General features: G+C 46.5%; 2 protein-coding genes across 3 annotated transcripts; both read right to left on the reverse strand.

Annotated features, from left to right (window-relative positions):
- Positions 1–13,847: 13,847 nt before the first annotated feature.
- Positions 13,848–15,752, reverse strand: LOC125511195 (mitochondrial carnitine/acylcarnitine carrier-like protein). Its single transcript, XM_048676502.1, has 2 exons — positions 15,693–15,752; positions 13,848–14,964 (listed from the first exon to the last, which is right to left on the reverse strand). Exon 2 carries the CDS (start codon positions 14,960–14,962, stop codon positions 14,006–14,008), a length of 957 nt encoding a protein of 318 aa, XP_048532459.1. The 5' UTR covers positions 14,963–14,964; positions 15,693–15,752; the 3' UTR covers positions 13,848–14,005.
- A 262-nt stretch (positions 15,753–16,014) lies between these two features.
- On the reverse strand, positions 16,015–19,201 carry LOC125511200 (mitochondrial carnitine/acylcarnitine carrier-like protein). 2 transcript variants are annotated; one of them, XM_048676524.1, is made up of 3 exons: positions 18,989–19,201; positions 17,714–18,108; positions 16,015–16,731 (listed from the first exon to the last, which is right to left on the reverse strand). In XM_048676524.1, the coding sequence occupies exons 2-3, from the start codon at positions 18,103–18,105 to the stop codon at positions 16,233–16,235; spliced, it is 891 nt and encodes a 296-aa protein (XP_048532481.1). In that variant the 5' UTR covers positions 18,106–18,108; positions 18,989–19,201; the 3' UTR covers positions 16,015–16,232. The 2 variants fall into 2 exon arrangements, with proteins under 2 accessions (XP_048532481.1, XP_048532474.1); XM_048676517.1 differs by having other exon boundaries at positions 17,714–18,105; positions 18,989–19,198.
- Positions 19,202–26,528: the final 7,327 nt, after the last annotated feature.

Consider the following 26,528-nt stretch of genomic DNA (forward strand, 5'->3'; position numbering starts at 1 on the left):
AGGAGCCCAGGTTTCACAGGAAGACCAGGCATATCAAGCGTCGCTTCAACTCCATTCGTGAAAATGTTCAAAATGAAGACATAGAGATTTGTAAAGTACATACGGACCTGAATGTGGCAGATCCGTTGACTAAACCTCTCCCTAGAGCAAAACATGATCAACACCAGAACTGCATGGGTGTTCGATTCATCACAATGTAACTAGACTATTGACTCTAGTGCAAGTGGGAGACTGTTGGAAATATGCCCTAGAGGCAATAATAAAATGATTATTATTATATTTCTTTGTTCATGATAATTGTCTATTGTTCATGCTATAATTGTGTTATCCAGAAATCGTAATACATGTGTGAATACATAGACCACAACACGTCCCTAGTGAGCCTCTAGTTGACTAGCTCGTTGATCAAAGGATAGTCATGGTTTCCTGACTATGGACATTGGATGTCATTGATAACGGGATCACATCATTAGGAGAATGATGTGATGGACAAGACCCAATCCTAAGCTTAGCTCAAAGATCGTGTAGTTCGTTTGATGTAGCTTTTCTGAATGTCAAGTATCATTTCCTTAGACCATGAGATTGTGCAACTCCCGGATACCGTAGGAGTGCCTTGGGTGTGCCAAACGTCACAACGTAACTGGGTGACTATAAAGGTACATTACAGGTATCTCCGAAAGTGTCTGTTGGGTTGGCACGAATCGAGACTAGGATTTGTCACTCTGTATGACGGAGAGGTATCTCTGGGCCCACTCGGTAATGCATCATCATCATGAGCTCAATGTGACCAAGTGGTTGATCACGGGATCATGCATTACGGCACGAGTAAAGTGACTTGCCAGTAATGAGATTGAACTAGGTATTGGGATACCGACGATCGAGTCTCGGGCAAGTAACGTACCGATTGACAAAGGGAATTGTATACGGATTGATTGAATCCTCGACATCGTGGTTCATCCGATGAGATCATCGTGGAGCATGTGGGAGCCAACATGGGTATCCAGATCCCGTTGTTGGTTATTGACCGGAGAAGCGTCTCGGTCATGTCTGCATGTCTCCCGAACCCGTAGGGTCTACACACTTAAGGTTCGGTGACGCTAGGGTTGTAGAGATATTAGCATACGGTAACCCGGAAGTTGTTCGGAGTCCCTGATGAGATCCTGGATGTCACGAGGAGTTCCGGAATGGTCCGGAGGTGAAGATTTATATTTAGGAAGTCTAGTTTCGGCCATCCGGAAAGTTTCGGGGGTAATCGGTATTGTATCGGGACCACCGGAAGGGTCCCGGGGGTCCACCGGGTGGGGCCACCTATCCCGGAGGGCCCCATGGGCTGAAGTGGGAGGGGAACCAGCCCCTAGTGGGCTGGTGCGCCCCCCTTGGGCCTCCCCCTGTGCCTAGGGTTGGAAACCCTAGGGGTGGGGGGCGCCACCCTTGCCTTGGGGGGCAAGGCACCCCCTTGGCCGCCGCCCCCCTAGGAGATTGGATCTCCTAGGGCCCTATATATAGTGGGGGGAGGGAGGGCAGCCGCACCCAAGCCCCTGGCCTCTCCCTCTCCCTCCCGTGACACTCCTCCATCTCCCTGCGCTTGGCGAAGCCCTGCCGAGATCACCGTTGCTTCCACCACCACGCCGTCGTGCTGCTAGATCTTAATCAACCTCTCCTTCCCCCTTGCTGGATCAAGTTGGAGGAGACGTCTTCCCAATCGTACGTGTGTTGAATGCGGAGGTGCCGTCCGTTCGGCACTTGGTCATCGGTGATTTGGGTCACGTCGAGTACGACTCCATCAACCCCGTTCTCTTGAACGCTTCCGCGCGCGATCTACAAGGGTATGTAGATGCACTCCTCTCTCCCTCGTTGCTAGATGACTCCATAGATTGATCTTGGTGATGCGTAGAAAATTTTAAAATTCTGCTACGTTCCCCAACAAGTGCTGATGGTAACCATCAACGGCGACCGGCCTCCCGTCTCGCCGGATGACCTTGTCAAAGCTCTTGGCATTGCGCGCGACATCCAAATAAGTGACTTGCTCGTCGAAGTTTGTCCTCCACCGGCTGATTTCTTCGTCGGGTTCTGGACAACTTTCGACTGCAGTTGTGTGTTCGAATCTTCACGGCATTTGTTCTGCGATGGCATGCTGGTGAGCTTTGATCGATGGCACCCAGGATGGGGCTCGTTGTCCTCTGAGCTTGAGTTTTTAACAAAGCTTACCTTCCACAGCATGCCTCGACGTGCTTGGAAAAACGAGTCCATGAATGAGCCTATCAACGGCCTGGGAGGTGAGCTCGTAAGTATGTTTGTTCCTCCAGACAGCTGGGCTCGAACGGTTATGGCATGGATGAAGAAGTCGTCCACCATACCGAAGGTGGTTGGTGCTGAGATATCGGTGCAGGAATTGGGGTTGTACTATTTGTCGCCACCAAGGCCGCCGTAGACCACGTTAGGGATGTATCTGTATCGAGTGTCCGTGCATGTCAAAGAAGTGGTTAATCCATCAATCGAAGTCTTGCCACCGCCGCTGGTGCCAGGGTCCGTCGACGACGTCCATTACAGGAGTCAACGTCAGACTTTCCTCGTGTTGGTCGGCACAGGGCATACTCCATCACGCGATGGAGGCCACTGCTTCTTTGGGAGAAGATGTAGGGTTGGCTGCCTGGATGTGCTCCAGTTTGAGGTAACAACTAAATCTTACTAGATACTAGTTAAATCCGAGCTATCGGTGTGAAGCACTGATGTGCCAGTACATTTGATTGTGACCTGTTCTATTTTTGTACCTGAACTTTTTTAGAAAGGGGTGTACGTCAACTTAATGTGCTAGCAGAAATTATTGTGTTGCCTGTCTATTTTCTTTGTGCAACATTCAACATATTTCCCTGTCATTGATAAAGATGATGAACGGTTATGTACGACTTTGTTGGTTTCAACATAGCCCTAACAATAGCGATCCGTTGCTTCCACCCCTGCTTGTGCCGCCTGCTTGAAATTTTTGTATGCAAGTTCAATGTCTTATAATGTTTTATATGATCGTGTCAACTATATAAGTCTTTATTGAGCATCAGCAATGCATATGGCTGAAAGATGTATTCACGAGCATCGACCGATGGGTCTCTCTCTCTCACACACACACAAGTGGGACCCGTTGAATTATTTCTTCACTCGTGACAGCTTTTAAGTAGGTTCCACTGTACTCTAACTTTTTTTCTTAAGTTATAAATTGAGCTCGGTGACTTCAAAAAGTTGTACACAAGCCTTGTTTAGGCCTTTTCAAGCGTTGTTGAATCTGGGTTGAGTAACCATGTAAAGTTGTACTATACTACACAGGCCTTTTTCGTTGAACATCAGCAATGCAACTGAGCCGACGGTTGTACAAGATCCTGAAATAAGCGCAGCCTAGCCTATGTTTCTTTTAATAAAATGCACAACTCGGTTCATTTTTTATGTAATAAGATTACCAAGCCCAACTTAAGTTTTTTAATAATATTCCTACATTAATATTAATTTTTTATATGAAATGCTCATTCAAGACCATCATTGTTTTTCACCCATCCCAGAAAATGGGTCCATTTCTACTAACATCCAATGGGTTGTAAATTATCAGAAATAATAAATGGGTTGCATGTATGCAATATTATTTTTTTCACCCAACCCAGTAAATAGGTGTATTCAAATGAATAATCAAATGCGTTGTAAATTATCATAAATAGTAAATCGGCTATTACTATTTTTACCCGGCCCAGGAAATAGATTATTTTTGAAGTCAAAGCCTAGGAAATAGACGTATTGGCAAACAAAATGAAATAGGTTGTAAAACCTAAATAAATGGGTTGCATTCCGCCATAGCTCTTGAAGCTGACTTTGTTGGCCCACTAGGATGAAGCCTGTGCGAGCTGTTGTCCATTTAGTGAACAAAACGATTTAATGATCTAAAACAAAAAGTCAACAAATTATTCTGAGATTTGTAATCATTGGATTGACATGCAACGACGATCCTGCTTCTTCAATCTCTGATCTAGTTGCTCTTGCTCCAGCAACCAAAACCCTCGCCGGCTGAAGCGCCTGTATCTGCCTCCCATGGCTGGCTGTGCTGCCGCGCAGGCCTCGCCGCTCCATCCTACTCCCAACGGTGGCCAGGTCATACATGTACTCACCCACACCTTCTATTATTCTACGGCGATGGCAGTCTCACCCCGCAGCTGAACCAGTCCCTGGTACTCCCCTCCGCCACGGACTCCAGTACCCCTTCTTCCATTAATCCATTGTTCCCATCTTAGGCCTCATCGTCATCCACCACCGTGGTCCACTCGATGATGCGTGGTCCACAATGAGAGCCAACATGGAGTACGTCGAGAGGCTGACATCTAGGAACCATCAGCTACATCTTCACACGCAAGCTAGTGCCTCCTTATTATGCGGGAATAAACGATTCCTCCCCCTGACAAGTTGGACCCACCAGCTACATTCTATGCACGCAAGTAAGTTCCTTCTTATTGCGTGAAAAAATGTTTCCTCCCCATGAAAACTAGTACCCACGAGCTACATCTTCACACGGAAGGAAGTGCCTCCTTATTACGCGTAAGAAAAATTATTCCTCCCCTGCTAGCTTGGACCCACCTGATTCAGAGGCTGACTTGTGGGCTTACTGAGTTGACACATATGCACAGCTTTGTTAACCTAGTCAACAAATGATTCTACCAGCACTGACCGTTGGATTAACATCCAACGGTCGCGCTGCTTCTTCAATCTCTGATCTTCTTGCTCCAGCCACCGAAACCAGCGCCGGTGGGACCGCCTGCTCCTGTCTCCCGTGGTCGACTGTGCTGCCACCTCTGGCCATGCCGTCCCTCTACTCACCCACACCTCCTATTATTCTCTGGCGACGGCAGCCTTACACCGCAGCTGAACCAGTGAACCCTAGAACTCCCCTCCGCACAGGCATCCACTTGCCTCGTCTTCCCTGGCTCCGCGTCATTCTCTTCCTAGGCCTCGCCATCATCCACCGCCATGGTGCTCTCGGCGGCGTGTTCAACGAGGTTAACAAACGACAACCATCGGAATAGGACTTTAGGTGGTGAGGCTGACTGCTGGACCCACCAGCTACATCTTTGAACACAAGGAAGTGCCTCCTTATTACTCACAAAATAAAAATGATTCCTCCCTTGATAGTTGGGACCCGGGATGTAATGCCCTCGATGCGGCTATATCTCCCACGTGTCGAAGCATGACTTAGAGGCATAACCGCATTGAAAGCAATGTCGCAAGTGAGGTAAACTTCACACAACCCATGTAATACATAAGGGAAAAGGATACATAGTTGGCTTACAATCGCCACTTCACACAATACATGAATAAAGCATTACATCATCCAAATACAATCAAGGTCCGACTACGGAACCAAAATAAAAGAAGAACCCCAAATGCGACACGGTCCCCGATCGACCCCAACTGGGCTCCACTACTGATCAACTAGAACGAAACAACACAAAGGACAAGATCTTCATCGAGCTCCTCCTGAGCTTGGTTGCATCATCTGCACGGTCTCATCGGCACCTGCAAACTGGTTTTGGAAGTATCTGTGAGTCACGGGGACTCAGCAATCTCGCACCCTCGCGATCAAGACTATTTAAGCTTATGGGTAAGGTAAAGGTATGAGGTGGAGCTGCAGCAAGCGACTAGCATATATGGTGGCTAACATGTACGCAAAAGAGAGCGAGAAGAGAAGGCAAAGCACGATCATGAAACTATGATCAAGAAGTGATCCTAGAACAACCTACGTCAAACATAACTCCAACACCGTGTTCACTTCCCGGACTCCGCCGGAAAGAGACCATCACGGTTACACACGCGGTTGATTTATTTTAATTAAGGTCAACTTCAGGTTTTCTACAACCGGACATTAACAAATTCCCATCTGCCCATAACCGCGGGCACGACTTTCGAAAGTTCAAATCCCTGCAGGGGTGTCCCAACTTAGCCCATGACAAGCTCTCACGGTCAACGAAGGAATATACCTTCTCCCGAGACATTCCGATCAGACTCGGTATCCCGGTTCTACAAGACACTTCGACAAGTTAAGACAAATCCAGCAACACCGCCCGAATGTGCCAACAAATCCCGATAGGAGCTGCACATATCTCTTTCTCAGGGCACACTCAGATTATCCTAGGTACGGGTAGGCCAGCCCAGAGTTGCCCCTGGTGGCCACCGGCAGCTGACAGGTTGGACCAACACTCAGAGGAGCACTGGACCAGGGGGGTTAAAATAATGATGACCCTTGAGTCTGCAGAACCCAAGGGAAAGAAAAGGGGTAGGTGGCGAATGGTAAAACCAATGTTGGGCATTGTTGGAGGAGTTTTACTCAAGGCGAACTGTCAAGGGGTTCCCATTATTACCCAACCGCGTAAGGAACGCAAAATCCGGGAACATAACACCGATATGACGGAAACTAGGGCGGCAAGAGTGGAACAAAACACCAGGCATAAGGCCGAGCCTTCCACCCTTTACCAAGTATATAGATGCATTAATTAAATAAGAGATATTGTGATATCCCAACAAGGAACAACATCTCCATGTTCCAACAAGGAACAAACTTCAATCTTCACCTGCAACTAACAACGCTATAAAAGGGGTTGAGCAAAGCGGTAACATAGCCAATCAACGGTTTGCTAGGACAAGGTGGGTTAGAGGCTTGGCTCAACAATATGGGAGGCATGATAAGCAAGTGGTAGGTATCGCAGCATAGGCATAGCAAAAGAGCGAGCAACTAGCAAGCAAAGATAGAAGTGATTTCGAGGGTATGGTCATCTTGCCTGAGATCCCACAAGGAAAAAGAACGAGCCCATGAAGAAGACAAACTGACGTAGTCAAACGGTTCCTCACAAACGCGACGTTATCGGAACCAACCCAAAGAAGCCACACCGGAAAGAAGTAAACAATCATGGTAAACAACCACCCCATAAGCATGGCATGATGCACAAACAATTATGATGCATGTCCGGTTTAATGAAGCATGGCATGGCAAAGTGCACAAGCAACCCTACAAATTAAGTGGAGCACAATATGCAACGGAGTTGCATATTGAAGAAAACACCACATGACTTATTTAGTTCTCTCTTGTTTATGTACCCAACAAGATTAAATGTTGTTAGCATGGCAAGAGGTGAAACATGATGAAACTATCTAATCTAGGCAAGTTTAAATGAGGCCGGAACAACAAAACAACAAGTCCGGAAACTCCTCATATGCATATATTAGGTTTGGTACTGTTCTGCCCTAAACACAATTTTAGGGTTGTTAAACATGCAAGATGAAAGCACCATGTTAAACTAGGCATTTTTCTACCCCATTTACATATAAAGTTTGTTAAATTCGGAGCTACGGTTAATTAGTTATGGAATAAAGCTTTTTAGCATATTCATAGAGCAAAATTTAAACAAACAACATTTTAAACATTTTAAACATGGATGAAAATGACATATTATGAAACTATATGAAATTCTAAGCATTTTACATATTTAAACCATTTTAATCCGAAGCACGGTTCAAGAGTTATTAATGCGTGAACATGGAGGGGTAAACTGTAAATATGCAGTACTCTGGATAATAGGCAAATTCACAGATCTGGAAAAAAAACCACACTGGGCCGAATCTGCTGGCTGGCCCAACAGTGCACAAGGGAGGCTGGGCGCGTCCTCACCTCGCTGGGCCGGATCTGGCCAGCGGCTGGGCCTCACCATGGGCTTTGGCCCAAGGCGCTGGAGAGGAAGGAGGCCCGCAGAGGGCGCGCTGGGCCGGCTTGCTTGGCTCGATCGAAAGGGTCAACGAAGCCTGGTCTCGCTCGTGTTCTGACGAAGCTGAAGCACGCAGCGGTTCGGTGCAGCGAAACATGGCAGCAGGGCGGCGACCGATCTTGGGAGCGACGCAGGAGGACTTGGCACGACGGCTACAGGGACTTGGCGAGGCTCCAGGACGGCGCGGCGGTGGATCCGGGCATAGGGAGAGGCGCGATGGGACAAGGGGGAGGATTTTTAGGGTTAGGCTAGAGTTGATCTATATATAGCAAAAGGCTAAATTTAGGGGCATCTGGACCCTCCGATCTTAATCGAACGGTCCCGGATAAATAGGTTAGGGGGCCCAAATAAGAAAACGGTGACGTTTTGTAGATGTTTGGGGATGATCCGGACACAACGGTGGCGACAGTCCAGTTTGGGTCCGGGGCAGCTTTCAGACGCGCGCGAGGAGGGGGTCGATGCACCGTGCAAGGAGGGGTTTCGGGGCCTGGCGGTGATAGCGGACTATGTAGACGAACTAGAGAGGAAAGAGAGGGAAAGCCCGGCAACAGTTTTCGAAGACCGAAAACGTCCGACGTTAGACCGGCTATACTACCGCTAGTTATCCGTTGGGGCATCAAACGATCTCCGAATGCGATGAAACTTGACAGGCGGTCTATCTACACTATAATAAGACCACATGTCAACTCTCATCCCATTCCGAGAACATTTTCCGGCCACTTATAAAATACTATTTCGGACATGCCGTGGGCGCGTGCAAGTGTGTCTGGGCTCAGAACGGACAACGGAGAGAACGAGGAGGCCGGGACGGATGCAAGTTTTGAAAACATGATGATGCAATGCACATGATGACATGATAAGATGCAACACGCGAGCAAATGACATGGCAACGACGGCGAATAACTGGACGACAACTGGCACATCGGTCTCGGGGTGTTACACGAGAGCTATATCTTCGCACGCAAGGAAGTGCCTCCATATCCTCCCTGACAACTGGGACCCACCCGGTCGAAGCATACGTAGCGTTGTCTGTCTAGTCACAAAGGTATATGCACATACTGGTCGATCAGTCTCTCTACAACAGTGAACCGTGGCCGAGCAAAGTTGCAGCACGTGTTGTAGTATAGCCCCCAACGTAGCAGTTCAGGCAGCCCCGTCTAAACTATGCACACGTACGTACAACCACAGGGCAAAAAATACGGTCACGTTCGTATACGAGCAAGGTCTCGGACGCGTACTCGCGCATACGTACAGCCAGGGCTCATGTGTATGGAGAGGCAACGGATGGAAGCAACGGCGTCCTGTTCATCGGCAGCCAACCGGCTGGGTCGGAACGAAGAAACTGCATCGTGTTCGTCAGGAGGCAACGGAATGCGTCCTGTTCATCGAGAGGCAACCGACTTGGATGGAACAGCCGAAACGGAGTCTAGCGTACCGCAGTACGGAGGAAACGGCCTTCTGTTCGACCGCCTATGATCAAAACGGGATCATGTTCATTGGGAGGGGTCTCGCGTACCATAAAACAGAGGAAACGACCTTCTGTTCGACCGCTATGGTCGAAAGATGGTCCTATTCATCGGGAGGGGTCTGGCATACCGCAAAACAAAGGAAACGGACTTCTATTCCAGAGTCTACGGTCGAAACAGAGTCCTGTTGATTGGGAGGGGTCTAGTGTACCGCAAAACGGAGGAAACGGACTTCTGTTCGAGCGCCTTTGATTGAAACGGGGTCATGTTCATCCACCGTCTACTGCCTCGCTCCAGCCTCCACAGGCTACTGTTCATCCACCATCGACTTCCTCCAGCCTCGACCAGCTACTGTTTATCCATAGACTACTGTCCATCAAACCTCCGTCGGCTATTGTTCATATAGCCTCCACGGGGTCATGTTCATCCACCCCCAACCGACCGGGGTGTGGCGGCCTCCTTGGGGTCCTATTCATCCAGCGGCAACCGCCTTCTACAACGGGGTTCTGTTCATCCAACCCCAACCGGTAATTGTTCATACACGGCCAACCAACCAGCTCGACTCACCACATCTTGACTCGTTCTGCGCAGTAGAAACGGTCACTATTCATCAACAGGCAACCCAACACCAGCTAACTACGTTTCGCACGGGGGCTCGATCGGCTTCAGTAAGCAGCAGCAACGATCGGTCGCTCGGGTTCAGTTAGCAACAGCAGCGAAGGAATCGCTCGGGTTTAATCAGCAGCGAAGGAATCACTCGGGTTCAGTTTACAGCCAAGGGATCGATCGCTCAGATTCAGTAATATAGCTACTCAATCGCTCAGGTTCAGTAAGCAAACGCCTCCATCGGGTTCTGTTAGAGCCAACACCTCGCACACACACACACACGCCTACGTACGAGAGAAACACGTAAACCACACTACATCTCTTGGCCCCGACCACCCACCATAACCGGGAACTCCCGAAAAATTTCCTCGCCCTAGCTTCTACCATGATTTTTTTCGTAATGGACGGCCCAAAGAATGTCATGCATATGCGTCTCCAGCCCACCTAGGACAAAAAGCCCAATTTCTGGCATGATTTTTTGTCATAGAAGTAGGAGCCCACCACATCTGCGATGATACGTGTTTTGTCACAGTTATCGTCATAGAAGTGTCATAACCATGACAGAAAAAAATTGTTCGGGCCATAATGTCACGGATGTGTCTTTTTTTGTAGTGGAGATCATAATACGGAATTCTTCCTCATATTTGAGAAGTTAAGGCTTGAGAAGTTGTTTGAGGAGTTAAATTCTGAGGGTTCATTTAGATATGCCCTTAGACTTAGCTATGGTTCAGTTTATGTGTCACTGGCTACGGAAATATGACCTATAGTATGATGGCATTTTACAGATTTTTTGGTTATGGTCACATGACTTTTTTTTTGTAAGTGATATGATTTGATTAGAAGAGAACCTTTAATATGTCGTGGCAATAAGTTTGATTTTTTCATTTCATTTTTATCCTCATGGCAAATTTTGTAGAATTGCTTTCTTATAGTATATAAGTGGCATGTTTCTTATAGTATGATTTCTAGTATCCGTCATGACAATAAGTTTACATTTTTGCCATGGCATTTCTTATCCCTACGACAATTTGTAGAATTGTTTTCTTATAGTATATAAGTGATATGTTTTCTTATAGTATGATGGCATTTTACGAAATTTTTGGTTGTGGTCACACGGGATTCTTTTTGTAAGTGATATGTCATGATGGAAACTCAAAGTATAGGGCCATGTCAACTCAACTACATGTTACCATGTCTCTAAATCCTGTTTTTTTGTTGACATGTCAATAAAACTTAATTTATTGCCATGAGTAGTCCCATATTTTTTGTGATGACAACTTTTTGCATGGTAAAATGTATACATCTCTTTTCCCTATGGGACAATACTATGAATGATTTTGAAATGATCACATGGCGTATTTTGTATGAATTTGTTGATTTGTGCAAAATGCAACTTGTTTTCTCGTGGCAATTCGGTACATAATCACCACAACATCGTATGAGTGTTTTCGCACATGCTTTTTTTCATGTGCAAATTTAATATAGGCATCATGCCATTTTTAAGAATGAGACCCTGGCATGCTTATTATTGAGAACATGGTAGCTTTATGTTTAGGTACCATGGCATTCTTATTAGTTAAAGGACGACATTTTTCAAATTAGACCATGGCGATTTTTTCAATTCATGTAACAATGGCAAAATTATTCTTTAGATCATGTCAACTTCTTTTCGTGGCACTGTTTATTGAAGTTCTGTTTTTTTCACACGTCAAAGTGTATATATCTTCTTTTCGTCCATCTTCTTTTTATTGAAGATAGTATGAATGGTTTTTTAAAATGTTTCACAAGGCAATGTTTAAAACATTCTTTGGAGCTTGCCATTTTTTAGAGAACAATTTGTTCCTAATCTTTTGCCTTGTGCAATTTTACAGTTGGACCTTTGGCATTTTAAGTAATTATACCATGCCATTTTTATTAAGTAGACCATGGCAGTTCCAACTTAGGTAGCACAGAATTTGTATTCTTTAGCTCATGGCAATTTTATTTAATTATCATATGATAACTTTTTAGCCATCATGACAATTTTAGTAATTAGATCATGTCATTTTTATTCAGTTGACCTTGGTATATTCAATTTACGTAGCATGGCATTTTTATTTCTTTAGAGCATGGCAATTTTAATATTTAGAAAATGGAATTTTTATTAAGTAGACCATGACAATTCTATTCTATATAGCATTGCATTTTTATTTTTCTTGAGAGCATTGAAATTTTAATAATTAGACCATGTCATTTTTATTAAATAGACCATGAAAATTTTAATTTAGGTAGCATGCCATTTTTATATTCTTGAGAGCATGTCAATTTTAATAATGAGATCATGGCCCATTTTATTTTGAGTTATAACTATTTTTTTATTTTCATATATATATATATATATATGACTCCTCTTCTGTATTCTTGGGAGTATGTACTCCCATTCTCAATATACCTCATATACGCATTAATTATACCTCTTTATTATTCTCAGTATACTTCATTTAATATTCTAAGATACTCCAATACGAGTTTTATTGAAAAAATATCATCTGTGATGTACTTTTTGTAATATACCCTTTTCACGTACAAACACATCAGTATATACGTAAAATTTAAAAATATGTAGACTCACATAAATTTTTTCATGAAACTCATTTTGAGGTATCTAATAATTACTAATGAAGTATATTAAAAATAATAAAGTGGTATAAAAGATTCATCTATGTGGTATATGAAAAGCGGGAGTACACAACCATTTTCAAACAAGTCTAGTCCTATGTCATTTTTGTATCACTGTATATTTGACATGTACCCATGGTAATTTTATGTCTATTCCTAGGAAGCTAGCATGTCCCCCTTACATGTTTTTAGAGCACGGGCATAGTAGCTAGCATGTCAATTTATGAAAAAAATAATGGTGTTCTCTATATCTATTCCTCTGGTAAGTCTATTTCACAGCCATGACAATTATATAGTTCATAAATTAGCATGATATGTAATTTTTTTTATCATCTAAAGCATGTCATGTCATAAATTCCATGTGTTCTTCGTTTATTCCTTCCGTATGATATGTTTCAAAAAAATTGCTTCTGTCATGGCACGCTATGTATTTTTTTCGTTTTTAGCTATTTAAAATGAGGTCCGAGTAGCACTTTTTAAGTTTTGTTGTATTTCAGTAAAATGTTTTTTGGGCCCAACTGAGTCTTAGGGATTGTCGTGAAGAGGGAGGGGTTCGCTTGTTCGTCAGGACCATTTCCCCTGGCTTTCGTCAACTAGATATTGGTGTCTTCTTTTAAAGGTCGAATAATTTTACGGTAATGTTAGCTACGAACGGTTGCTAGAAACACCTCCTAAGTGAACATTCCACACCCTACACAATCAAGATCTGACGGTGGCAGTTTCTGGAAGAAAACGGCACCAAAATAAAACACTAAAACTGTTACTCAGTTCGCAAATGCCACTCCTACCTCGCAACGAACGGTCGCCAGCCAGAGGGTTCCTAATTTTAATATACTAGTAAGGTACACGTGCATTACACGCATGAGATTTGGCAACTAAATTATGAATAAATACCATATTATAGTATGTAAGTTTTAAGTCATATATGTATGATGTAGATGTTCGTTTAATTCTTATAGTTCATCTCATTCAAAATCATTTAGTTTTTATAAAAAAACTAATCTATTTTAAGATTCATGAAATTGTGCGTTGTAAAGCATAAAGTAAAAATAAATAATGGCAATTCATGTAGAAAAAATTTAGACAATTATGATACGGAAGATTGTAGAACAAAGAAGAAGTGCTCGTGTTTTGAGATTTGTGCATTATGCTTAAGTTTCCATGGAGTCTTCTATATTGTACATGTGATAAAATCAGATAAAATGTAGATGATATCCAACGGCCAGCAATGCTTTGATTTGCCATCTCTGCACGGTCGGATTGGCTTTATCCGACCATCTTTTAAAGTTATGCGCACACTATACAGGGGTATAGATGACCTTGGCCTTCTCCAGAAAGGAAGAAAGAAAATGCAAATGCAAATTTCGTTCGATTCACACACATGGCTTGGTTTTCTGTTACAGAGACAGGACTGTCCCGACGACGATAACTGAACCATCAGGGTGGAGGAACAAGAACGAAGTCAAGAATGACCAGCAGCCTGCAGGTCGCCTAGAGCAGGGACCTGGTCACCTCGTACGCGAGGAAGCAGGCGCCGTTGGCCGGGACGCTGCGCGCCATGGCCGGCCCGAACCCCCTGTACAGACCCCTGGCCCCGTCGGCGGCGAGGATCTTCTTGAACGCGTCCATGGAGCCCGAGTACTTTGGGTTCTTGAAGTCGTCCACCTGGAGCTTGCTCTTCACCACGTCGGTCGGGTACACGGACCCCCAGAACGCCGCCCCCGCGACCCCGCCGGCGAGGATCAGGGAGCCCCTGCCCAGCTCCGACGTGTCCTGCCCGCCGGCAATGAACTGCTTCGTGGCCTCGTAGACGCCGAACATGAGCGCGTTGCCGGGGATCTCGCGCGCCATTGTGGGGACGAGGCCCTTGAAGAGGCCCCGCACGCCGCCCTCCGACCGCAACACGTGCCTCGCCACGTCCAGCGGCCCGCCGTACTTCACCGCGGCAGCGCTGGCCGTGGCGGTGACGGTGGCAGCCGCGCCGCCTGCGGCAGGAGCAGCAGCGGCGGCGGCGGCGGCAGGAGCGGCGGTGGCCAGCGCGCTCTGCGCCTGCAGCCTGCACTTGATGAGCTCGGTGGGGCAGGCGAGGAAGGAGACGGCGACGCCGGCCCCGGCGCCGGCGACGACCTGCTGGCCGACGGTGAGCGCGGCGCCGGGCTCGGAGCGCAGCAGGGCCTCCATCTGGCCCCGGACGGTGAAGAGCACGGCGTTGAAGGCGGCGACGGTGGCGAGCGGGGCGCCCATGCCCTTGTAGAGACCCCGGGGGCCCTCGGCCGAGATGGTCTGCTTGACGGCGTCCATGGCGCCGGCGAACTTGGGCGGCTGGCCGGGCGGCGGCGTGGGCTGGCTCTGCAGCTTCACCTTGATGGTGTCGAACGGGTGGCCGACGACCAGCTGCGCCGCGCCGCCCACCGTGCCGGCGGCCAGGTCCTTGGCCACGTCCCCCATCTGCTCCCACAACAGTTTGGATTGGGAAGGATGGATCCCGATTAGTTTCCTCAATGCTTTGCTTTGCTGATTTGTTTAAGTTTTTTGGAGATAATAAGGCATGAAAATCGAGCATCAACAGCCTGTCAATGTTCGCATCCTATACGATACGATACCGTTTGACGGGAAAAGATCCTGTCAAACCACGAAGACCGGCAGCGCCATCTTGGCAACCTTGCAGCATCGACACAAATCTCTATGCGAAAACCGCTGGCGAGAGCGAAATCACGGAAGCACGACACTGTGAGTAAAAAAAAAAATACTCTGTATCCCCTGTCCCCCAAAAACTGCTGTCAAACTCTGGCTTTGGCACTTTTAAATGAAATTCAGACGGGCAATCTCTCCCCTAAACGATCATTCAAAAAAAAAACCAAGAATATATAAATACAGACGCCCGACAAGTTTCAACCGTATCATTGCAATCCTGACACACACGCAGTCACCACAGCAATGCAACATGACAGCCTGTCTCAAGTCTCAACTGGATCACAAAAGCTTTGGATTTTGTTTGTGCATCAAGAATCACAAGGCACATTCAGCAAGAACTTAAAAAGATCATCACGCAAGAACTTAAAAAGACCATCGCATCCGATGATCCTACAACCCCACCCAACAAGTTTCCAAACTTTCCATGGTCTGCAGATGAACAGGAAAAGCGGGCATTCACAGGACGAAATGGAAGAGAATTACCTTGACTCCGAGGCGAAATGGAGCTGGACTCAATCCGCCCTTCCACCCAGAACAAAGATGAGGAGAGAACACACCACTAAGCCAGCGGCAAAAATACAGGCCAGGAAGAAGGGTTAGGTGGTTCAGATGCCAAGCAAGCCCAGAACCACCCACCCACCCCCTCACCAGACGCTGCAACCAAACAAAACCACAAAGGCGCACCCACATCGCCGTCAGACAATCGCTCCCTCACCATTGGATCGCCGTCGGATGGCCAATCCACTCCCAGCCAACCATTCCGACAAGCCAAATTACCAGCCACTACTACACTCACACATGACACATGCGCAGGTAAAGCTCAACCTTTATTATCACCAACGATCCTGCCATTGCTGCCAGTCTATGCAAGGTTTTCAGAAACAACGTCGCAGCAAAGAAGAATGGTTAATTTTTCCTTTCTTTTGTTTGCCATGGTCCTGAATTATCTCTCAGTTGCTCCGTGGAACGCCGCTTCAGCCGCGTCGGAGAAGAGACTTAGGGCGGCGCCGGGACCTTGGGTCAGTCAGCCCATGGCCGACCGCGTGATCTCGTAGGCCACGAAGGTGGCGGCATTTGCCGGGACGCTGCGGGCCATGGCGGGGCCGAACCCCTTGTACAGGCCCTTGACCCCGTCGGCCGCGACGATCTTCTTGAGAGCGTCGATCGACCCCGAGTACCTCGGCTTCTTGCAGTCGTCCACCTGGATCACGCTCTTCACGACGTCGGTTGGGTACACCGTGAGCCACAGAGCTCCTCCGGCGAGGCCACCGGCAAGGATGAGAGAGCCCTGGCCGAGGCCAGACGTGTCCCGACCGCCGGCCATGTACTGCTTAACGGCCTCGTACACGCCAAACATTATGGCGTTGCCGGGGATCTCACGGCCCATTGTTGGGACAATGCCCTTGAACAGACCTTTGACGCCAGCGTCCCTCATGACATGCCTAGCCACATCCATTGGCCCTTTGGGTAGCGCCACGCCGGAGACAGCACCTGCTTCAGCTAAAGAGCTCTGGGCCTGCAACCTGCATATAACTCAGCAGCTGTAATCCTCTCTTCTTCAATAACACATATGAAAGTACAAAAACGACTATATATATTCATTGGATGCGCCCATTGCCAGCCAAACAAAATCAAGTGCAATACTGCAACAGCTCCCAGATGTAAGTGTAAGATATCATCAATCCAAAGATGAGTTTACAAAGAGGATGATCAATTTAAACTGCCAAAACGTCTTACATTTGTGAACAGAGGATGTACTTGACAGACACATAATTCAGTTTTTTTAGGTATGCAGTCTTATGCCATTTGCGTTAAGAGCACTAGGAAATTAATCCTTCAGAAATTTTTCAGTGACCCTAGAATCAACAGAAGCAACGCACTGCAGCAATGAATCACATGGTGAGGGAAAGTCAGATAAACTGTGATACAGAAAAATGCATACTTTAGATCCAAACTGACTAGAGAGACACGGTTCAGTTTTTCAGCTATGCAATTATGTCATTGGTTATACAGGCGCCAATGCCTATATCTGAAATCTGACTGGTGTGAGTCAGATGCCTTCTTTCAATGACCCTATATTATAGAGCATTAATCCACAGTGGCAATGCATGATATGATGCAAGATAAACACACTGAAATGCACGGCAAGGAAGTACTCCCTCCATTCCTAAATATAAGTCTTTGGAGAGATTTCACTATAGACCACACATGAAGCAAAATGAGTGAATCTACACTCTAAAATGCATCTATATGCATCCGTATATGGTCCGTAGTGAAATCTATGCGAAGACTTATATTTAGGAACGGAGGGAGAACATGACATTGATGACATCTAGCGTGTGCAAAAAAGGACAACTTCAGAGAATGATGAATATCATGACTTTAGCACATAAATTATAATCCCACTTACGAAACTTCCCAATCTCATCATCGGAATGATGTGGAGATTATATCAGATGATGAAAGTAAATTAAATGAAAACTGGCATTGTGCAACTTTGGTTACCTGCACTTGATCAGCTCGGTTGGGCATGCCAGGAAGGAGACTGCAAGCCCAGCACCAGCACCAGCGACAACCTGCTGTTTTACCGTCAATGGCGCCCCAGGCTCCGATCTCAAGAGAGTCTCCATCTGGCCCCTCACAGTGAACAGGAGAGCGTTAAAGGCTGCAACAGTAGCGAGAGGAGCCCCCATCCCCTTGTAGAGTCCCCTTGGCCCTTCAGCCGCAACCGTTTGCTTGACAGCATCAAAGGCGCCGGCATACTTAGGAAGCTGGCCTGGAGCAGGGCTGGGCTGGCTCTGGAGCTTGACCTTGATGGTGTCAAATGGGTGCCCAACAACCAGATTGGCGATCCCTCCGACGGTTCCGGCTGTCAAGTCCTTGGCAATGTCCCCCATCTGCTGAATACAATGCAATCAAATTACATTATCCTGTATTTAATCATGATTCATTCTTTTTTCTTTGATACATGTGAGCAGGATTTGAGAGCATAATAGTTGCTTGATCATATGTAATGTACTAGGATATACGCCCTCCGTCCCAAAATGCAAGATCATTTTCAACAATATCATAGTGTCAAAAATGATCTTATATTTTGGGACGTAGGGAGTAAATGTGAGCAGGATCTGGGAGCATATTTGTTTTCAGGATAATTGCTTGATCACATACGTAATGTATTTGGATAGAACTGTGAGTAAAACATACTGTAGATAATAATTGGCGTGAGCAACACAATGATCTCACAGGTTGATAAGTCATCGAGTCATCGAGCCATTTTTTTAGTTGATTGATCGTTACACGTTCGAATCGCAAACAGATGCATTAATTAATTAATAGCGCAATAAATCTTTATCCCTGCATACGCAGTTAAAGGGTCTGTATATCTAACTGAAAAACAAAATGAAAACAGAGAGGGCTTGCATCTATCAGGGCGGGGCACAGTTTGGTTCATTAGAACCCCCCAAAATCTTGGAAAATAAGATTCCGCCCGAGAACTAAGCTGTCGCATAGGATCAACTCGGACCGAGTAGTGCGCGCCCCAGAAGAAGAACCTAGCGGAACCACGGACGCAGGGATGGGCAGCGCGTGGCATCGGGAACCGGAGTGGATCAGCGGGCCACCGCCGCCGGCAAACGGACCGGCGGCGAACCGCACGGGGACGACGAGCGAGCGGGGCCACGTCCACAATTCCTCACTGCCACGGCGAGGGGAGGGCGGCACGAACCGTTGGCAAATCCGTCCGATCACGGGGTGGGAAACGAGGGAGGCGGCGTCGCTTACCGCGAGAAGGAGACGAGATCACCGCAACCCTGCCGGGGCCTCTCCGTCTCCTCGCCGTCGGAGAGGAGGAGGAGCGGGCGAGGAGTGACTGGATTGGAAAAATGGGATTCGGAATCGCGCTTTCGGTCTCGGGGTTTATTCAGTCGAGCGGGGGCAGGCGGGGGCAGGGCACGGAATTCCGGGTCTGTCTGGCTGGGTTGGTGGCTCCCTCCCCTCCCCTTTCCTTTCCTTTCCTTTCTGGCGCTCTGCACGTATCCCATCGACGATGCGATGCGATGCGGCGTGGCCAAAGGAAGGGGGACACGCACGCTGCCGTTACACGGAGATCAATCAGTCAATCAGCCGAGATCTGATCCGGTAAGGACGAAAACAGAAGCCACGACGAGGTCGCTCGCTCGCTCGCAGTGCTGCACGTGTTCTCACGACAGGTTTCGTTGGATAGATCGGCACATGGAGACCGGTGTCAGGCGTGCATGGGCTGCGGATTCAGGGATCGCTCCTGCTGCCACGGTGCGTAGGTATCTACCCATCGCGGAGTGGTTGAGTTGGTTAGATGGACAGTGGTATCCCAACCCATTAGGGTTTAAATCCTGATGCTCGCATTATTTCTGCATTTATTTCAGGATTTTCGGCGATGCGCTTTTAATGGAAGGAGACGTTTTCATTGACGGCGAGGCGTCTACGGTGACTTTGTAAATCTCAAGATGATATGCCGGCTCAGTCTCTCGGAGGTGCTCATAGGGGTAGGGTGTGCGTGTGTGCGTTCATAGGGGTGAGTGTATGCGTGTGTATATAAGCGTTTGTGTCTGTACTGATGCTCAAAAAAAATTACGGTGTGTACTACCCTAAAAAAATTGCGGTGCGTACTACGGAATTTGGGTTTCTCGCACCGCAATTTTTGCGGCGTTTCAAGTGTCAAACGAGCGCCTTTAGGCAGTGGATTCCACGAAGCACGCTCCAATTGCTACACAAACGCGCGCAATAGGTACTTCTCTGAAACGAACCACCACGCGAGGCTGCCAGAGAACCGTGCCCCCGGCCGGTCTGACTGCGAAGCTGACAAAAGCGAAGCCGGCAGCATTGCGGTTGGTGCGATGGAAAATGGTGTCCACATTCGTCGCACCAGGCACAGGCAGGATGGGAAATAAAAGGCCAGAGGATGACGCAATCTGATTACGCAAAAGATAATGCACATACTGCAAAGAGTATACTGCTGCTTTTTTTCTATGCGAGGATAAGAGTATACTGCTGCTAGCAAAGCGTTTTTGGGTCAGTGTACTCCAAGTCACCCACCACCACTGCGGCTTGCGGCCGCACACGCAGCAAAAATTAAGCCCACCACCAACCCAAAGCCAGTAGTAAGCTCAGAGGTATGCATAATTCATAAATCCTTGCTACGTAGTCATGCATAAATAAATACTCACCAAGGTGATCATAAAAAGAAATGGGACTAATACCAAGCAAGGAGCAATGTGCACGAGAGGCATTCACATTGCAAACTACACATGATGAATATTGTTTCTTTAAAACAAGAGTACAATGAATTATGAAAGCTTCCAAAAAAAAACAAGAGTACAATGAACCTATGCAGATACACATGTGGAACCGTTCCGATTCAACCCAAACATGCAGCTGCATAGCCCAACTCGTTCCATTTATGTGAACAATAGTTCCACGCACTCATGAGTGACATAAACTACAAGGACTGAGCCTTTTCAAAGAAAGAAAAAATTATGCTTCAAATTCAAATTCGGATGTAGTGGATTACATCCGGACATTTGGACATAAAAGCGCAGAGCTTCGGGTACTCAGCCCGCTTAGAGGATCATATATGGGTACTCTACAATAAAACACTAACAAGGACCCGTTCTAAGTTATTAAAGCTCTAAATATTCATCACGGTGATCATAAAATAGATGAGATTAACAACAAGCAAGGAGCAGTATGCACACGAGGCATTCACATCGCAGGCGCTCTATGATATTGTGTTCAGACGAAGAATGAACGATAGACAACATATCGTAAACTAAAATAACTTCACGTAGCAATTGGTAAATTTTTCATAGGTAGTCGAGGCGATTTTGATATTTTCTTTCGAGACAATGAGACTTTGAATCCGGACTTGAAGCCATGTTTTGTTTATGAATGCTATGTCATTGTACTGCATGTCCTTGTTGAGTGCATGTAACTCAATGACACATCAACAAAATCGGTTGGGTTATGCAGCTGCATCACTAGCTCACTGAATTCTTCATCGTTGTTCTTCCTTCAACTGATGACGGCCATGACATGCACATAACTGTAGTTGGTTTTGAGAAAAAACTTGGTGAAAGAAGCGCGTATGTATTTGTACTTGAACATGACAAAATGCCAAATAAGTTTGTTGTCACCGTCATTCACAAGCAATTTCAAACCATAAAGATGATTCACAATAGAGCTATTGATACCGACAAGGATATTAGGGCATCTCCCGCAACCGTCCGGACCACAGAAGTCATCCAACGCCGATCTTGTATCGGTCCGCGGAGCAGTCCGGATGCGATTTCTCCCGCAAACCGGAGACAAAAGAGGGGGGGTTTGCAGGAGTCCGGGCCGCTCCCAAGCCCGCTTCTGACCGCCCTGGCCCGCCAAAAAAACCTCCGCCCGACGCCTGCTGCCCGCATTCATGACGCTGTAAAGCGCGTCGCTCCACATTGAAGAGGGCTCAGGGCGGACGCGACCTCTCACTGCCTCCACGAGGGCGTCACCTGCTGCACGCCCAGCTGAAAACGCCTCCTCGCCGCATTCATACGCCCCCATTAACCCCGCGTGGAAGCCGAGAAACGTACTCCGACCACACGTCTGTTCATGAGCCGGGCGGATTAAACGCAATGCTGGCTGAGCTCCTACCATCTGTCATCTATTTAAACGAGGGCAGACGCTGGGCAAGAACCACACCCTTCCGTCGCTCCCCCAATCTCCTCCTCCACCACTCTTCTGATGGCTTCCGAAGAGCAGTTCTTCGGCATACAAGCCGGTTGGGTGGCCCACCGAGCCCGCCGGATATGAGTAAGGTAGCTCGCTGCTCCACCTCCCGCGCTTCACCCGACGGAGCAAGTTGCCGCCCCAAGCTGCCGTGTGGTTCATCAACTCGCCGCTCCAGGGCCACTCGATGAGGAGTGGTAAGTTGCTCGACGCCGGCACGGCGGGGAGCACGGCGGCACGGGCATCATCGCTGTCGTCAACGACTGTGCCTCCCATGCATGTGCCCCCGCCTCTCATGCATGCGACCGCGCCTCCTGTGCCTGCGACCGGGCCATGCAGGCAAAGGCTGAAACTGGTGGCCGGCGGCTCCGCATCCACCACGATCACTAGGAGAAGTAGAATACGGGAGTACGCCGTCGCTTGGGTCCCACGAAGGCCACCGCCTAGGCGACACCGGCGTACACAGTCGTTGTCTTGCCCGATTCTTCTCTTTTGAGGACCTCTGTCGGCCCCACATGGGCTTCACGGAAGCGAAGGCACCGCCTTCCCTTCCGGCTGAAGCATCTGCCGGGGGTTTCACTCCGATGAGTGGCGGGGAAGTGAGCCGCCCTTTGCACTGAAGCATATACCTCCGGGGCTCCCGACAGTCCGGTGATCAGGCTGTGGACATGAGGAAGACAAAGGGATCCGCGGGCGGCTATTTAGATTAGGTATTAATTATACCTTTCCTCGCAAAAAGTATTAATTATATCTTCAGAGCCGGACTAGCAACGTTGATGTAAATGTACTGAAATCCATCGTGTTTATATGAAAATCAGGCTTTTTATATGAAATCCGTCATGTTGGCATGAAATCCGGCCGTGTTTGCACGAATTTCGTCCGGTTGGTATGAGTTGTTGTGAAATTATATGCGGCTAGCGTTGGATGGTTGTCTCCCGCATCTGTATTCGCGGACTGGCCCCCTGTCCGCATGAGGTTTTTTGCGGGTTGCCGTTGGAAATGCTCTTAAAAAGGAAATTACATGCAAGTATAAAAGAAGAAACACTCTTTTAGCATTTTATCATCGTGACCTTTTTACGTGGGATGATCTTATTTACATTTTAAGTCCTATATAATCGACTAGTACTACATGTGCTTATTGAGTGAGAGATACTGAAAGATGGTGTACTTTTTATTTTTTTTAAAAACCCTTGTTTCTTTAATAACCATGTGATTGGTACTTGTTAGATATTGTAGTATTTCAGTCTGTGCCAAGCCACTTGGTAGTAGTGCCTATCCATTGAAACTACAATATTTCCCAACTATTATACTTGGAATATTACAATGGTTAATGCAAAGAGTAAGGTTATATTTCATGACTACTTATATGAAGCATCATACTAGACATCACATGTTTTTCCTTTCTGTATACATCGTATATTCGAGTGCCAAAACATCCAATGTGGTGAAGCAAACCAAGCTGTAAATTGTCATTTTACTCATTATCCATTTCCATCTCTGTTCACCAAAGCAATTGGTTTGGATACATGCCTTAGGGATGAGCGACATAGGGGAAAATAATGCATCAACTTCTTGAAAGAGCTCTAGAAAGAGGAACCAATACTGTAGCTTGGCAGCTAGTGGGACCTAGATGAGCATCAGCATGATCGTCTCTAAACCTACAGGGCAGATCGACTGGTCACTCGTTGATGCCATCTACCATGGACGTGGCACTACCATGTGGGCCCATCCAGGGGTGGAGCAAGGATTTCGAGTATGGGGGGAGGGGGAAGCTAACTTGGGAAATTAGTGTCCAATGCAACCAAAAAATGTGTCGCTTTGGCGCAACTAGAACGTAGTTACAATTCTATTATCTTAATTTTACTGTGACTATTTCCAATATGGTAAAAAAATCAATAATTTGGCAGACCATAACTTAGTTGGTGGGTAATTTCTTTTTGGTGCTATCATGCAATTATGAAGCAAGTCATCTCCCATTGGAGTGGAATGATAACTTTGGGGGACGAGTAGGGGCGTGGCGGGGGGGGGGGGGGGTGGGGGCGAGGCCAGGCCCTTGCTCGTCCCCCAGGCTCCGCCACTGGGCCCATCTCTAGTCTGTAGGCCTTGGCTTCAGCCCTACTAATTCATAATCGCATATAATTCATAAATCGGGAGCTCCCATGTGAGGCATTCTGTGTCAAATAGCGATCGGACGCAGAGACACCCGACTGGGCCATCCCTTGGCGTAGTGATCGCGTCTGTACTGTAGCGCAACAATTTGATTATCTAAAAAGAGAAAACAACGCGTCCTGGCAAGGACGAGTAGGGGCGTGGCGGGTGGGGGGGGGAGTGGGGGCGAGGCCAGGCCCTTGCTCGTCCCCAGGCTCTGCCACTGGGCCCATCTTTAGTCTGTAGGCCTTGGCTTCAGCCCTACTAATTCATAATCGCATATAATTCATAAATCAGGAGCTCCTATGTGAGGCATTCTGTGTCAAATAGCAACCGGACGCAGAGACACCCGACTGGGCCAGCCCTTGGCGTAGTGATCGCGTCTGTACTGTAGCGCAACAATTTGCATGATCGCGTCTGTACTATTTCCAATATGGTAAAAAAATCAATAATTTGGCAGACCATAACTTAGTTGGTGGGTAGTTTCTTTTTGGTGCTATCATGCAATTATGAAGCAAGTCATCTCCCATTAGACTGGAATGATAACTTTGGGGGACGAGTAGGGGCGTGGCGGGTGGGGGTGGGGGCGAGGCCAGGCCCTTGCTCGTCCCCCAGGCTCCGCCACTGGGCCCATCTCTAGTCTGTAGGCCTTAGCTTCAGCCCTACTAATTCATAATCGCATATAATTCATAAATCGGGAGCTCCTATGTGAGGCATTCTGTGTCAAATAGCGACCGGACGCAGAGACACCCGACTGGGCCATCCCTTGGCGTAGTGATCGCGTCTGTACTGTAGCGCAACAATTTGATTATCTAAAAAAAGAAAACAACGCGTCCTAGCAAGGACGAGGAGGGGCGTGGCGGGTGGGGGTGGGGGTGGGGGCGAGGCCAGGCCCTTGCTCGTCCCCCAGGCTCCGCCACTGGGCCCATCTCTAGTCTGTAGGCCTTGGCTTCAGCCCTACTAATTCATAATCGCATATAATTCATAAATCGGGAGCTCCTATGTGAGGCATTCTGTGTCAAAAAGCGACCGGACGCAGAGACACCCGACTGGGCCAGCCCTTGGCGTAGTGATCGCGTCTGTACTGTAACACAACAATTTGATTATCTAAAAAGAGAAAACAACGCGTCCTAGCAAGGATTCGAACCATAGACCTATTGATCGCAAGGAGAGTACCTAAACCAGCCGACCTAGCAAGCATTCACGATTAAAGAGGAGTGTGCAAGTTTAAGAACAAAGGTAAATGCAGAATCAGGGCATTTTTGGTGTTCTTTTAATCTTTTCTTGGAATTTTTTGAAAAGCGAGTAATGTTTTAAATCTGGCAATTATATGAACAACTCGAACAAATTTTTTAAATTCAAACTTTTCAACAAAAGCATGAATTTTTACGGTTTTTGAAAAATCCCAAACATTTCCTAAAATGCGAACATTTTTCTGAATGTGAGAACAAAATTTGATAACAGGAATATTTTTTGAATTCAGAACAACTTTTCAAAAGTGCAATACATTTTTTGAAATTCCCAAACATTTTTTTAAAATGAGAAGATTTTTTCAGTTTTCAGAACATTTTTAATTCTGAAAAAATCAGAAAGGTGAACAAATCTTGAAATCCCAAATAGTTTTCTAAAACACGAACAATTTTGGGCAAATTTAACATTATTTGGAAATACAAACAAAATTTTAAAACACGAACAATTTGGAAAACAAATAACAATTTTAGAAAAATTTCGAACATTTTTTAATTGTTGAAAAAAATCAAAAATAAGAAGAACATTTTCTGAAAGTCAGAAAATTATGGAAACGCAAACATTTTCAAAAAATTTGAACAAAAATTCATAAAACTAGAGCATTTTTAAAATCCAGAAGAAAGAATTGAAAAGCATGAACTTTTTTTGAAAAAAGTGCGAAGAAAATTTTAATTTGTAATTTGTTTCAAAATGCGAACAAAAATCAATTTTTTTGAACTTTTTTGAAAAGAAAATATTATGAAAAAACCGAGCCATTTGATAATTTTAGTTTTTGAAATTTATAATTTTCGAAAAAAAAACTTAAAAACAAAGAAACGAAAACAAGAAAAAGAAACATGAAAAAAACAGAATAAGAAACAGAAAAACAGGAAAGAACGGATGGGAGAACCTTCTAGAAGGTTCCCAAGACCAATAAAAACCGGACAGGAACCTGTCAGAAGTTCCTAAAACCGAACGAACAGATTGGCCGACCCAGTGCACTCGACCCTATGCATTTGGTCGACATTTTGATGCAGCGAGCATCATATAGGGATTTCCTCGTAAATCCTCACAGAATTCATAAATCCTCGCTACAGAATCGTGCATAAAATTTTCATCATGGTGATCACAAAAAATATATGGGACTAGTACCAAGCAAGGAGCAATGTGTAGAAGAGGCATTCACATCGCAGACTACACA

Source organism: Triticum urartu, chromosome 1 (assembly GCF_003073215.2).
Source record: "Triticum urartu cultivar G1812 chromosome 1, Tu2.1, whole genome shotgun sequence".
Classification (NCBI taxonomy): domain Eukaryota; kingdom Viridiplantae; phylum Streptophyta; class Magnoliopsida; order Poales; family Poaceae; genus Triticum; species Triticum urartu.

Coding starts and splice junctions, on each gene's coding strand:
- LOC125511195 (XM_048676502.1), bottom strand. CDS start 14,962: ATGGGGGACGTGGCCAAGGACCTGGCCGCCGGCACGGTGGGCGGCGCG.
- LOC125511200 (XM_048676524.1), bottom strand. CDS start 18,105: ATGGGGGACATTGCCAAGGACTTGACAGCCGGAACCGTCGGAGGGATC. Junction 16,732..17,713: donor ACCGAGCTGATCAAGTGCAG/GTAACCAAAGTT, acceptor AGTTATATGCAG/GTTGCAGGCCCAGAGCTCTT.